Here is a 13,627-nt window from a genome sequence, read left to right as displayed (position 1 = left end):
TTTGTTTAAATAAGTATCTGTTTGTGTATAGTGTAATAGCTTACACTCATTTCTCTCTCATACTAGGACCTTGCCGAACAGAAGAAACATTCACAAAACCAAGTAAGAATAGAGATTAATTATATAACTTGTCTTGTACAAATCTCAACAGACTAACACAGCCACCCATCTGAAATTTTGTTTTTTAGATGTTCACATTTGAAACTATTTGGAAAGAAGATTATATATTTGGAAAAATATATATAATTTACTTTCCAGAGAGCTTAAAATGTGAACATTTTAAAAACAAAATTTCAGATGGGTGGCAGTGTTGGTCTTTTGCATTAAAAAAAAAAAAAGAGCCTTAAAGCACTAACTAAAAAGTCTTGCAGAAGTCGATCTAATTTTATCTTGGAATAAGCTTTTATGTCCACCTCATCATATACATTTTTTAAAAAAAATAAATAAATCAGGATATTCATTCCATAAAGAAGGGGCAACTGCTAAAACAGGGATGAGAAACCAATATTGGGATTGCAACTCCCCTTATCCCTGGCTATTAGTCATGGTTGTTGGGACTGATGAAAGTTGCAGTCCAATGATATGGAGGTCCTGCAGGTTCCCAACCCTGACCTAAAGTCCCTAAAGAAGAGGAAAGTTCAGCCATGCTGATGGATTTCCAGAGCTACCAACATTCCTGCCAGCAGAGGGAGCAACGGCAGCACTTGAATGCAAATGAAAAACTTTTCATTTAAGAATTCTCTTGTCCTCGTTTTCCAATAGGTGTGGCATAGGATCCGCCTTATCTTGAACAGATTACATTATGAACGTAAAAGGAAAAAAAGGAAAAAAAGAAAAACCCCTCCTTCTCTGCCTTTTGGACCTTTTGCAAAACAAAATAAGTCAAAATTAAAATGGATGTGACCAGTTGGGTGGCTTTGCCAACACCTTCGAAGCACAGAATGCCCTGCATACTCTGCTCAAGCAGACAAGATAAACAGATAAACCGGATAATCTATGGGACGGCATGTTCTTTGGGGACTGAAAGTATTTCCTTCCCTGCTGCCTACAGGCAGCCTTCTCTGCAGCTTCATTGACTGGGCCACAATGAAACAGAAAATATATGTATGTAATGCATTGCACAAAAATACAGCCTTAGACACATGCATTTAATTCCAACTCAGACTGAATGTCTACACACTCAAACACTGTGCAGAATGTTTTGCTTGATTATTGGCTCTAGTTTTCTTGGATGCATAAATCCCTTCTGATCCATATCTGCTCCCATGTCCTCTTTATTCCTCTCGGGTTAGGTACACATTAGCAGCTTATAATGCAACAAGGTTGTTTCCCGCCATTGCATTACAAGTCATATCTCCACATTGCTGTACACACCAGAGAGGGAGCCAGCATGTCTTTAGCTGATGCACATTGCCGTTTTTTGTTTCCCTGCCCCTGCAGACCACCACCACCACCCCCTGGAACACCTATATATGAAACTGTCACTTGTGCTTTCAGTCTGAAGCTAACTTGAAGGGAAACACATTAAACAGCAGTTTTTCTCGTGGAAATACAGGAGAGCACTACATCATGGGTAGCGTCATGTGTACATGAGATATAAGGGCTGCGGGTGGCACTGTGGTCTAAACCACTGAGCCTCTTGGGCTTGCCAATCAGAAGGTCGGCGGTTTGAATCCCCATGATGGGGTGAGCTCCTGTTGCTCTGTCCCAGCTCCTGCCAACCTAGCAGTTTGAAAGCATGCCAGTGAGCGTTTCCGTCACTCTGGTTTAGTCATGCTGGCCACATGACCCGGAAAGCTGTCTGTGGACAAACATCAGCTCCCTTGGCCTGAAAGCAAGATGAGCGCCGCAACCCCATAGTGGCCTTTGACTGGACTTAACCGTCCAGGGGTCCTTTACCTTTTGTTTTGTTTTGTTTTGTTACATGAGAGTACAACATACCCAGAGTAAATAGCAGTGTGTACACAGCCTTAATCAACTATATAACACAGGACTAAGGCTGAATATGAGATGTGGAGGACAAACAGGAGATGGCTATAACTATCATGCCTTGCTCGTGAGCTTCTCTGAGGCCTTTTGCAGGTCTGCTGATGCAAAAAGAACAATTGCCAAGATAAAATTTGGTCCATCAAGGCCAAATGCTTTTACATCATATTGTCAGTATTAGTACAACTAAGACTGGTGTACTCCTTATACTGTAACTGGATTCATGTATCTCAGGAAAATGTTTGTATTCATGTATCTCAGGAAAATGTTTGTATATTAGTGGATCTATCATCTATCTATTTCTGGGAAGTACTGAAATGTTAACAAAATATCTTCTCCACACTAAAAACTTGCTTGCAATGTTTGACACAGTACTGTTGAGTGTTTTTTTCACATGATCAAAATCTGCATTTAATATTGAGATGCCATGGGACCTATTCCCTACAGTAGGTATTTATAGGAAACATGTATTAATCTAGCAACTTCTATGTGGGCAGGTGGTGACATGAATTAACTAGTCAAGGTATCTTCTAGTCATGTTAATAGGAACAGTACTTTAAGAGTTCTGTTTGTTTGTTTGTTTGTTTGTTTGTTTGTTTGTTTGTTTGTTTGTTTAAAATATCTATATACTATCTTTCCTCAGAAGAGCTCACGGTAAAACCCATTAACAAAAATTTTAAAACATCAGTTATAAACTAACTCTAAAACAAGAACAGAAAAATAGCATTATACAGCAGAAATAATAATCACAGAAGGTATTCACCTGGTATCCTCTTAAAATTAGACTCATTTCCATTGTTCCCACTCTGAATACCTTGAAAACATAGCCATTTGTAACATTTAAAAAGCATTTATTTCTCTACTAATTTATAGCATATAATAAACCACAATTCCTTTTCACATGGCCAGTTGTTATACCATATGACTTCCCCTGCAACTTTGAAACTATCAAATAAAATGACTACATTTTCTTCTGTAGCTTTTCTTTCCCAATATCCATTCTTAACTCGGGGGGGGGGGGGGGTTTGCAGTGGAAAATTAGCAAAGTTTAAGCGAGTTAACATGTTCAAGAACACCACTGTGGCTAAAAGTATCTGCCTTTTAAGAAGGGGGGAGGTGAAGAATTCATCTCTATTTAGCAACCATCTACTGTCTAGTTGCTGTCCATGTTCTGCTTCTTTTGTCAGTCTCCAGTAGTGTGTCCTTTAGTTATAAGTGAAAACAACCGATCCCCCACTAAGACACATCTGCTCTGAATTCATATTACAACAGGAGGGGGAAATGACACCTTCAGCTACATAAACCAATAAAGATTGTCTGATATAGTTTGCCCCTGTTGCTACCAGGCATGCAACCCACTGAGTTAAAGACTGGTGACATCTGCTAAAGAATGTCAATGGTGAGGTGAACAGAAAAAGGTAATGAATCATAGTGTGTCATGGATACAGTTTGAGTTCTAAGGAAAGAGCCTGTTCTATACCACTAGCTAGCCCTGCTCACACAGCACCTGCAAGCGGAACATAATTACTGCCTGGTATTTCCCACCATATTTGAGAAGAGCTGTGAATATATCAGCTATGCAAAAATGATATTTAAGGCTGAAAGCTGCACTTTGGAAAAGTAAAAAAAAATGTTAACTTGGCCCCCTTCTGTATATTACGCATTATACTGCTTCCTATAATTAAATAACCAAATCCTCCTGCTTTTTTCCACCAAAATTATGATAGCATTCAAACTGGGAAATTCATTTTGGGGCAACTCTTTGGTCCGAATCTATAGCCATTTTTCAGTGTGGGCATTTTGCAGCACATGTCCTGAGTTCAATAGGGCTTACTCCCAAATGTATTAATAGGAATGCATTTCCAAGTTTCTCTTTTTTTAATTTGTTAGAGGAACTTAACAGAAGGAAAATGTTTTGTTGTTTTAGGATTCCACACACAAGAAAGAGATTGCTGGGGTCAATTTGTTTATCTTTCTTTAACCAGTTGGTTCCCCTCCACTAATGTAAGGCTAAGGGATCCTGCTAAGCCCTCTATCAGCTGAATAGGGATCTGGCAATCTTCAGAGATTCTCCCTTCCCCCTGCACCCCCCTGTGCCACTTCCCAAGCAAATGGCTTCCCAACCTTCTGTAGCAGATTTGAGGTTTCCTTCTCCCACTACCAGAAGGCTGTGCTGGATGAAAGAGCCACTTCTCAGGAAAAGGAAACCAACTGGATACAACCCAGTGCATCGTAAGCAGTTTTATAAAGTAAGACCCACACCTGTACTCATCAATACCTAAACAGCTCTGTCCCTACAAAACATAAGCACACTGGCCAAAAACTGATCCTCAAAAATAAATGAGTAAAATACTGCTTTGTAGTAGATGTAGCAGGTATGCACATGTACCCTAACCCACAATACAAAGGAAATATTAAACATCAGTGGATTAGTATATCTCATGGGTAGGCACGGGTGGCGCTGTGGTCTGAACCACAGAGCCTAGGACTTGCCAATCAGAAGGTCAGTGGTTCGAATCCCCATGACGGGGTGAGCTCCTGTTGCTCGGTCCCTGCTCCTGCCAACCTAGCAGTTTGAAAGCTCGTTAAAGTGCAAGTAGATAAATAGGTACTGCTCCAGCGGGAAGGTAAACGGCGTTTCCGTACGCTGCTCTGGTTCACCAGAAGCGGCTTAGTCATGCTGGCCACATGACCCGGAAGCTGTATGCCAGCTCCCTCGGTCAATAAAGTGAGGTGAGCACCGCAACCCCAGAGTTGTCTGTGACTGGACCTAGTGGTCAGGGGTCCCTTTACCTTTACCTTTATGGGTGGGCAGATTAAGGCCTGGGGGCCAGATCTGGCCCAATCTCCTTCTAAATCTAGCCCACGGATGGTCTGGGAATTAGCGTGTTTTTACATGAGTAGAATGTGTCCTTTTATTTAAAATGCATCTCTGGGTTATTTGTGGGGCCTAGGAATTTGTTCATTATTATTTTTCAAAATTTAGTCCTGGCCCCCAAGGTCTGAGGGTTTGCTGAAAAGGTTTACTGACCCCTGGTATATCTGGAGGACTTCCCCCCTACATTTGGTCACAGTTAATGCAGATTGTTATGTTTGTAGATGTTATAATAAATGTACATTGATTAAGTGGTTTTATCTATTATCTGTTTATCAGCTATGCTGCCTGTTTTGTCTATAACTTATTTGTTATGGGTGAAACAAACTGAACAGTTAATGAGGCTATATGATTTCAATAAAGCATCATTTTTTCCTTATGAATTATATATTATTATGTGCTGTTGAGAATTGTTGTGTTGTGGTGGAGAGCACTGCTGTGGCCAAGGAAAACCTGGTTCAATTCTCACCTCAGGTGTAAATTCACTAAATATATTTATGTAGACCTTTAATATCTCCTCTATTCTTGCCTGCAAGGTAATACTGACCTAACTTATTGGATGATTGCAATAATTGCTGTCATGATGTGTGTAAAGTGCTTTGAACCTTCAATGAGCAGCAAATGCTTGCTAAGCATTAGTTTTATATCTGTGGAACTGTTAGATTAGGCCAAGTTCCATCACAACAGATGGTGAGAACAGATTATAATTAAAATGATTTCCAACTCAGAAGTTTTGCACTCAATACTAGTTCACACATGCACAGCCATAACTGGACTGCTCAGTGACTGGTGACTCACAGCTGAATTTGTGACTTACTTCAATTGAAAACCCTTTGGGGAGCAGTGCTATGAACATGTTAGTTCTCTGGTGATTCATTGCACACATTTAAGCAAACCGCTTTATACATTCATGAACTCCTGATGAGCATACAGTTGTAAACAACCCTAAACCTAAATCACTTCCTCTGCAGAAAGCAGAACTGCACTAGAACAACATTGGGTGCACCCTGTTCACATTGCAAGCAGGCTCCCCACACCTTTCAGTGGAAGGGCCAAGTTTCATTTACATGCATCAGTGCTTTCACGTTTATTGAGAATTACTGGATCATCAAAGTGACTATTTCTGGCAGCTGAAAAGCTTGTTTCCAAACCCTCGTTTTACTTGTATTATTATAATCATAGAATTCAGTTCACTGGCATCAGGGGCAGACATCTCTGGGCATCCTCAAAGATCACACCATAGGATGGGTGCTTATACAGATTGGGCAAGGGAATTACCAATAATTGCAATGACAGCAGGTGGGCCCTTTTAGGAAGGGGGCCCAATGAGTGCACTTTACATAAAAGCCCTCCAAAACTGGAGGCAGCACTGTCTGTTCAGATGGGGGGGGGGTTGTGCTCCAAAGCCAACATGAGTTGACTTTTCATCAGATTTGTGTACACTAAGTGCACACTAGAATTTTAAAAACTACCTGATTATAGTACTAACTGCCTGTTGATTGGTAACTGATCAGTTTAATTTGAATAACACTGCACATTATCAGAACCTCACCACAGGTGCTTTTTTTGAGATATTTAAGGATGTAACATAACTTAAATAGACATAACTTCCACTCTTTTTTGAACAGAATATAATCTTTAATATTTTCCCTTCTTTTTTTAAAAAAATCCCAGTTTTATTAGCATACCAACCAAAACATATTACTTCATGAGCGGCTAAGAATTTTTGTTATGGGTAAGCTATGAAAATGTAAGAAAATAATAAACTAAAATGTGTTTTTAATTCATACCTCTATTGTTAAAAATTAGTCATACAAATTAATCAACCAAACTTCAGTTGATTAATCTACAAATCAAACCAATTACAGATTTCAGTCATAGCACAGACAGATCCAGCCTAGTAAATGATTTTAATTCAAAATGCAACGGGGCACATTCTGAAAAGTCTTTAGAAAGTGACTTGAACCAGGAAATGCTGAATGAAGTTGATGCTCATGAACTTGTGCTGAACCATTCAAAAGCCTCATTCAACAAAAGCAAGTCTATTTAAACAAAAGGTTTATCTTGTGCCACCACTATTTGCCACAATGCTTTCTGTACCCAGACAGTTTTAAATTATTCAGAAATCTACAAAATAAAAAAGTCAGCATTAAAAACCATAATGTGAATCTACCCTCAGTCAAACTGATCATGCAAGAAGAGTCAGAGGCATTGCCCAGTTCTCATATTAAAATGATTATGCAACAGAAGGTGTTTTACCATGTTGTCAATTCATACAGTAATTGGTGTTGGAAAGGCGCAAGCCCCTATCATTTTAGTCAAGAGGAAATATGTCAGAATCTCATGCTTTTTCCTCCCACCCAGTTCTTAAGTAAAATTAAAATAGTCACATCACTAGACAAAAAGTTCGCAACGGTGTCCTCCAAAATGGTACAGCAAAGGAGGCAAATTCCAAGCCTTTTCAAATCTCTCTGTTTTGTTGATAGTTTGGCTCCTAATTTCCAAATGGGTTATTTTTAAATTATAATTTTTACTGATATAAAAATTTATTAGCTCCTATCTGTGTGTGTGTGTGTGTTAATTCAAATTAACATACAAAGAAAATTAGTATCTCTAAGTGGGAAACAGGTTTGTAGCGAGAAGGAGATAATTAATTTTGCAGCAGAGATTGAGGATAAAATTTCACTCTTTCTATAAACTATAAAAAAAGAATAGGAAAGGAATATGTGTTTATTCTTACCTTCATCTCTTTTGCGTTTGTTGCTTTCAGCACTGGGAGATGTAATTCCCAGAATTCCACTAATAGAATAGGAGGAGCCTGCTGAGTCTGTGCTTACTGAGGACACTTGTGTCACGGAACCCGTGGAAGCTGTGATTTAGAAACAAACCAGTCAGTACACATATCCACACAAGAGAAGAAGCCATGCAAACAACTTTTCCATGACTGCCATCTTTGATAGTTGTGTTTCAATACCACTACCTACAACCAGGAGGCTGGGAGAGGGGGAACAGGCAAATTTGCAGCCTGGATACCTTTCTGGAACATTTAAATTTCATTTTCTGCCATGTCTTACAGCCCAGCCCTATCTTATTAGCTTTTGTTGCTGACAGAAAGACCTGCTTTATACAGCAGCAAGCTAAATTAGCATCAGGTACCTATCAAGCATTGCAAAAATATTCTGCCCTGTCTATTTTCATATATACACACAGTAGACCCACAACATATGTGCATTTAACTTGTGCGCATTCAGCTTCAAGGGCTTGGCAAATGATTTTTAAAAATAAAAATAAAAGGCGGGAGGGGTGGACCTCTTGGGGGGAAGAGTGGCAATTCCACCCACCATTCCACCCAATATATTTTGACTATAAGCGATTTTGACTTTATGCACTATCCCTGCAACATAACCCCTGCCTAAGTTGAGAGTCAGCTGTGTATACCATGAGAACAGTGGTAGAGATCTGTGCCATTTACTAACCCATACCACAGGGTTAACCAGTGTGGTGCCCCCTCCAGATGTCTTGAACTACAGCTCCCATCATTCTCAACCATTTGCCATGATGGGAGTTGTAGTCCAAGACATCTGGTGGTCACCATGTTAGCTACCCTTGTCACAGGATAGAGCACTTTTCTAAACTGCTCAAAATGCTTCATGTTTATTTTATCAGTAACTGATACAACAACTCTGTACCATAGGCTAGTGTTATATTACCCCCATGTTAAGATGAGAAGTGGCTGCCTAAAGGGAATCTACTGATGCCATAGAGGTCATGGCTGAAATGAGATAAGAACTACAGATAAGTAGCTTACAGCTCATGTTCTTAAACATTATGCTATATTACTGCACAAAAGATTGCTGGTTGCATCTCTAAGGCATTCAGGTCAACATATATGGCGTCATCCTGCAAGATGCATCAGTCTAAAAGTTTGTTATGATTATTTCGCCTGGACAAATAAACCCCTGGACAAGCAGAGATTTGAGCCTACATCTCCCACCATTTATGTCCAACGCAATAAAGCACCTGCCTGCAACCTGGTGTTCTCTGGGTGTTTTGGACTACAATTCCCATCAGGCATAGTATTGCCAGCTGAGGCTGATGGGAATTATAGTTGAAAGCATCTGGGGTTCGGAAAAGCTGCTCTAAATTGACAGTAGATTGCATTCTTGCTAGGACCCCTGATACTAGGACATCTATGATATGACTGGTAATCTGCAACTCTTTCAGCATTTGAGGACTTGAGTAAGACAAAGATAGCACTGGGGGCACTAGATCCTCTGAACTACTGCCTCAACACAGTGCATATGGTGCCCAGACCAAGAGCCAAAAGTATAATAATAGATTAAATAACTAACAATTTGCTGCCCTCTTATAGCATCCAAAATATGGCTCCTGAGATAGGCACCTCAGTCTGCCAAATACTAAGGACAGCCCGGTCCAATACTTGAAGCTATATAGAGTTCACTGGGAATCCTAGATATGTTAGAACTGCATCAATTGGACTTATGATGCAGGGTATGTTTTGAGTGGTCTCTTTCATGTTAAATTTTGTGGTTGGTAGACATTCTAGTTTGTGTATTTAGGAAACTGTGGTTTAGAGGCTTATTTAAACCATTGCTCATATGTCTTACATATTCGTGCAATTCAGAAATACCGAAATGTACGCTGCAATTTGTCTGAAAACTCCTATATGTTGAGGTAGTTACCACTTCATACATGAGATTCACTCAAGATTCTAAAATTGGACTCAGGATTTTTATCCCAGAGTAAATGGTTAGAGGATTGCTTGCCTGTAGTCCAGTCCATAATTTTTAATGAAGTATGTGGATTTAAACCAATTTAGTCCCTACTGAAATCACTGAGATTAACTGTCTTGAATCTAAGAACTTCATTTTTGCTGGATTGTGGATTAGGTTGTTAGTATTCTAAAATGCTGACAGCTCAGAAAATATGGAGATTTTTCAAGATAAAATTTAGTGAATTCAGTTCTAAAGGATTAGGCAGAGGAAAAATTTGAAAATCTGCAGTGAAGAGAAAAGAGGCAGTGAATATTAAGCCAAAGTGGTCTATGGGAGCATGCCTTACAACCCAGTTAAGCCGAAGTACTTTGACTTCACTCATTTGGTTCAACAGGACTACATAAGCTTGAATATATTATAAAAGTAGTTTGAGTTAACAGGGCTTATTTTAAGCAAGGTTATGCTCATCTTTCAGAGACTCCACAAGGGAAAAAAAACCCCTAATATAAAGTCCATCACTCTTCAATGACTAGAGTTAGATGGTCTGCATGTGAATTAGGCGAAGAAGAAGAAAAAGCAGTAAAAAGTTTTCAAAGTTTTGCTACCTCTTCACTCAAAATTGCAAGTGCACAAAGAATTATGGAAGGGTTGGTTGATAGAAGAAAAAAACACATTCAAAACTACTTACTGACTAATGATGCAGAAAATGTTATGAATAACTATCCCTTTCTTGATTTATTACTTTAATTATCTGACATTCTATAGACCCCCATTAGTGGGATGATTTTTTTTTTTTTTTTGGTTTAGATTTCAATTTTCTGTCTCATGGTGAAAGCTATTTATCATAATAATCAGTAAAATTCAAAACCTTTTAGCAGTATTTATAAAATTCATTTACCATGTTCAGCCCTTGGAGAATGACAAAGAAGGTGCATTAGTACGTGTGCTGAAGTGTTCTGTGCAGAATTATCTGCCCATAAGAGTGATTAAAAGTTCTTTAGAATGAATTGCATTATATATTTTTAAGTATATTTAAAAAAAAGTTACCTATGCTGTGACTGGAGGCTGGGACTTGCTGGTTGGGTGGTTGCTGTACCTTTGTCCGTATAATCCTGCATATAGACAAATGGCTATTTACTATTAGGTATACAACAATAGAGCAAAAAAAACAGCTATGCAGGTAAACATGATGAGTGTCTAAGAAAATTATTCCTCTTCATTACTATTATATTTCCCAAATTGAAAACCAAAAAGAGGCACTGAGCTGAGAACTGCCTAAATGTGTTATCAGTCATAGCTGAAAAGTTGGGAAATGCATGTCTACTTAAATACATTCACAAAACTGGAATTGCCCACTTTCATGCGTGAATGTCATCATTCACAATGCTTGGACATTCACCGTAACTCATATATGTAATCACCCCATCAAGAGAGACTGAAAGAATTGCAGCTGAGCAAATGGACCAAATCCAAATATACAATATAAACAACACAGTGTCCAAAACGCAGGATCTAAGATCTAAGTACTTAAATTCCATTGACTTCCAATGGATATAAAATAACTGCAATAATAATAATTACACATATTATTGATCTCAATAATACCTTGTCTCATTAATTTCAACTGGAGTTAAGCATGACTAATTTATCCAGATTGGGGCAAAATGTGGACCCTGCTTTTCCTCACAGCACCAAATATTCAGTGAGCAAAATCTGCACAGTTCTAAACCCTCACAACAGGAAATGTCTCATTAACTACCGTAAGTAATTCTATGGTGTTTCCTCTCTGCTCATTCCTGTTGGCTGATCACAACAGACTTGTAGAAGTGCCCTAAACATTAACATCGCCATAAATTAAGGTTTTTGTGCCAACTTACTTATACATACATATCTAGAATCATATCTACTTTCAAAATATTTGCTAACACATTTTAGGCAGCAAAATGTGTGTGTGTGCTACATATGGTTTAGGCTTTTGTTAATGCTGGGTTAGAAAACTGAAGTTAGCATAAAATAAAATAAATTGTTAACAATGGAAAATCCACCGTGGAGATGCATTAAGAGCCCTGAACACAGGAGGTCTTCTCTGTATATTTTCCTAGTGACGCAAATGGAGATCTTGCCATTGATTTAAATAAGAACAAGATTGATGCACTCACTATAGAACGGTCTTTTATCAAATAGCACACAGTTAATTGATATAATTCTCCACACAGTATATATGCCTGTTTTAATATAATATTTTAGCTGGCAGCTTGTGGCCTGATGAGTTCCTGGCCACACTCCCAGCTTTTGCCTGGTTGTCTTCCAGATTTGTTTTTTCGTGTTTAGTACGTTCACAGAAGAACATTCTCCTGTCATTTAAAAAAACAAAACATTTTCCTCTTTGGCATTTCAGAATATCAGCTCATAAAGTGACAGTGCCAAATTACTGTTATCTGCCTCTTCCTTTGCACCATTTACCAAAATGTAGATGATTATGATGGGTGGTACTCAACTAAGGTTTACTCAGAGTAGACCCCCTGAAATTAATAGGCATAATGGTAGTTGTGCTTGTTCATTTCAATGGGCTTACTCCAAGTTCCACCTGAAGTGTTTGGTTGTAGTTGTTGTGTTGTGTTAATACTTAATGAACAATTCAGGCTGGGACCCTCTTTGGGTAATACTATATTTCCAAAAGTTTTGAAAGCTGAAGCACATTTCAAAGAAATAAGTAAAACCGAAAACTCCTGTACACTAAAGAGTTTGCATTTTAAGAGTTTGTGACCCCCAATTCTAGTTCAAGGCCTGTTTCAGGCCTGAACACAGTTTTAGACTGTACAAGCCCAGGGAACAGAGCAGTGAGCCGTGCAGAAGGTGGTTAATTCTGCTCTGTCTTTGCATCATGGGTGACTAAGCTGATCTGATCACACCTAATGCAGAGATACAGCAAAGTACCCACCTCTAGAAGAGTTTGATTAGAAGAAAGCAAGGTAAGAGCAGTAAATCATACAAAGACACAGTGAGCAGCCTTCTTACATGGGTAGGAACTGAGGCACACCTAAAAGTAACAGGAACCCATAGTTGAGAATTTCAGTCTGAAGATGATGAGGCAACACGAGCCTCTACTTCTTAGGTCTGCTCTGCAAGTATTCTCTGAATGTACAGTAGCTTCTCCACTGGAAGCCTTGCACACTAGCTAGCTAGAATGAAGGTCTGGAGGCTGTATCTGCACCGCCGCAAATCGGCTGCTACATTTCACAGTGCCTGCATCTCAGCATGCAACTGACCTGTTCAATCTGCACAAGGCTGTAGAGTGGTTTTGCACAGAGTAAATGGCCTTGGGAACCAAACAGGTGACTGGTGCAATTCCTACACACCAATCACTCTGCTGGCATCTGTACAGGGTTCAGAGCAGGGCTGGTGTTGGATCTTTCACACAGCACTTAATTTAAAGTAATCTCTCTCTCTCTTTAGGTATAAGAAAGAAGTGCATGTATTTATTTTAAAGTATTTTACCCAAAAAGGCTTCCAGGGTGGCTTCCTGATCCATTAAAATAAAATACATTTTTGAGTATATACAAAGTTCACTTCCTCCTTACTGAGCATCCTCAAACAATCCCAGCACATATGGGATTGTTCAGAGCACGAAGGAGATGGTGGTGCCTTCCAGACAGGCCAGGGAACAACCTGGCACTTCTTATTTTAATATATAAGGCAGAATGTCCCATATGTCTCCTTTCTGCTTTGTGCTTCCACACAGGACATAGCTTTCTCCATTTTACAGAGCAATACTACGTGGAGTGTAAGCTAGTCAAGGCAGGTGGGGAGGTTCTTCTGTGGGGGCAACTGGTTAGAGAAGACTGGCCTTGAATGAACTGGTGATCGTGACTCCCTGTTGCATGTCCACCCTATGTTTACAGGCACACCTCCTCATTTCATGCGTTCAAGCATCAAACGCTACATGCAAAACATGAATGCCACCTGAATTAGGAATCATCCCTAAATATTGCTAGATTTTATTAGGCTTTCAAATAACATTCAGATGGAC

The 13,627-nt window shown here is 39.2% G+C and overlaps 1 protein-coding gene across 3 annotated transcripts in view; it reads right to left on the bottom strand.

Moving 5' to 3' along the window:
• Window positions 1–13,627, bottom strand: part of PAX5 (paired box 5) — a 220,275-nt gene that overhangs the window by 168,806 nt on the left and 37,842 nt on the right. For all 3 annotated transcript variants that reach the window (XM_081845382.1, XM_081845384.1, XM_081845383.1), the window contains exons 4-5: window positions 10,645–10,709; window positions 7,602–7,730 (exon numbers count right to left, since the gene is read on the bottom strand). In XM_081845382.1, coding sequence (XP_081701508.1) covers window positions 7,602–7,730; window positions 10,645–10,709 — 194 coding nt within the window. The remainder of the gene's footprint in view (window positions 1–7,601; window positions 7,731–10,644; window positions 10,710–13,627) is intronic.

Source organism: Podarcis erhardii, assembly GCF_964252035.2.
Source record: "Podarcis erhardii genome assembly, chromosome: 17".
Taxonomy (NCBI): domain Eukaryota; kingdom Metazoa; phylum Chordata; class Lepidosauria; order Squamata; family Lacertidae; genus Podarcis; species Podarcis erhardii.
This window is presented reverse-complemented; position numbering and strand designations above follow the sequence as displayed.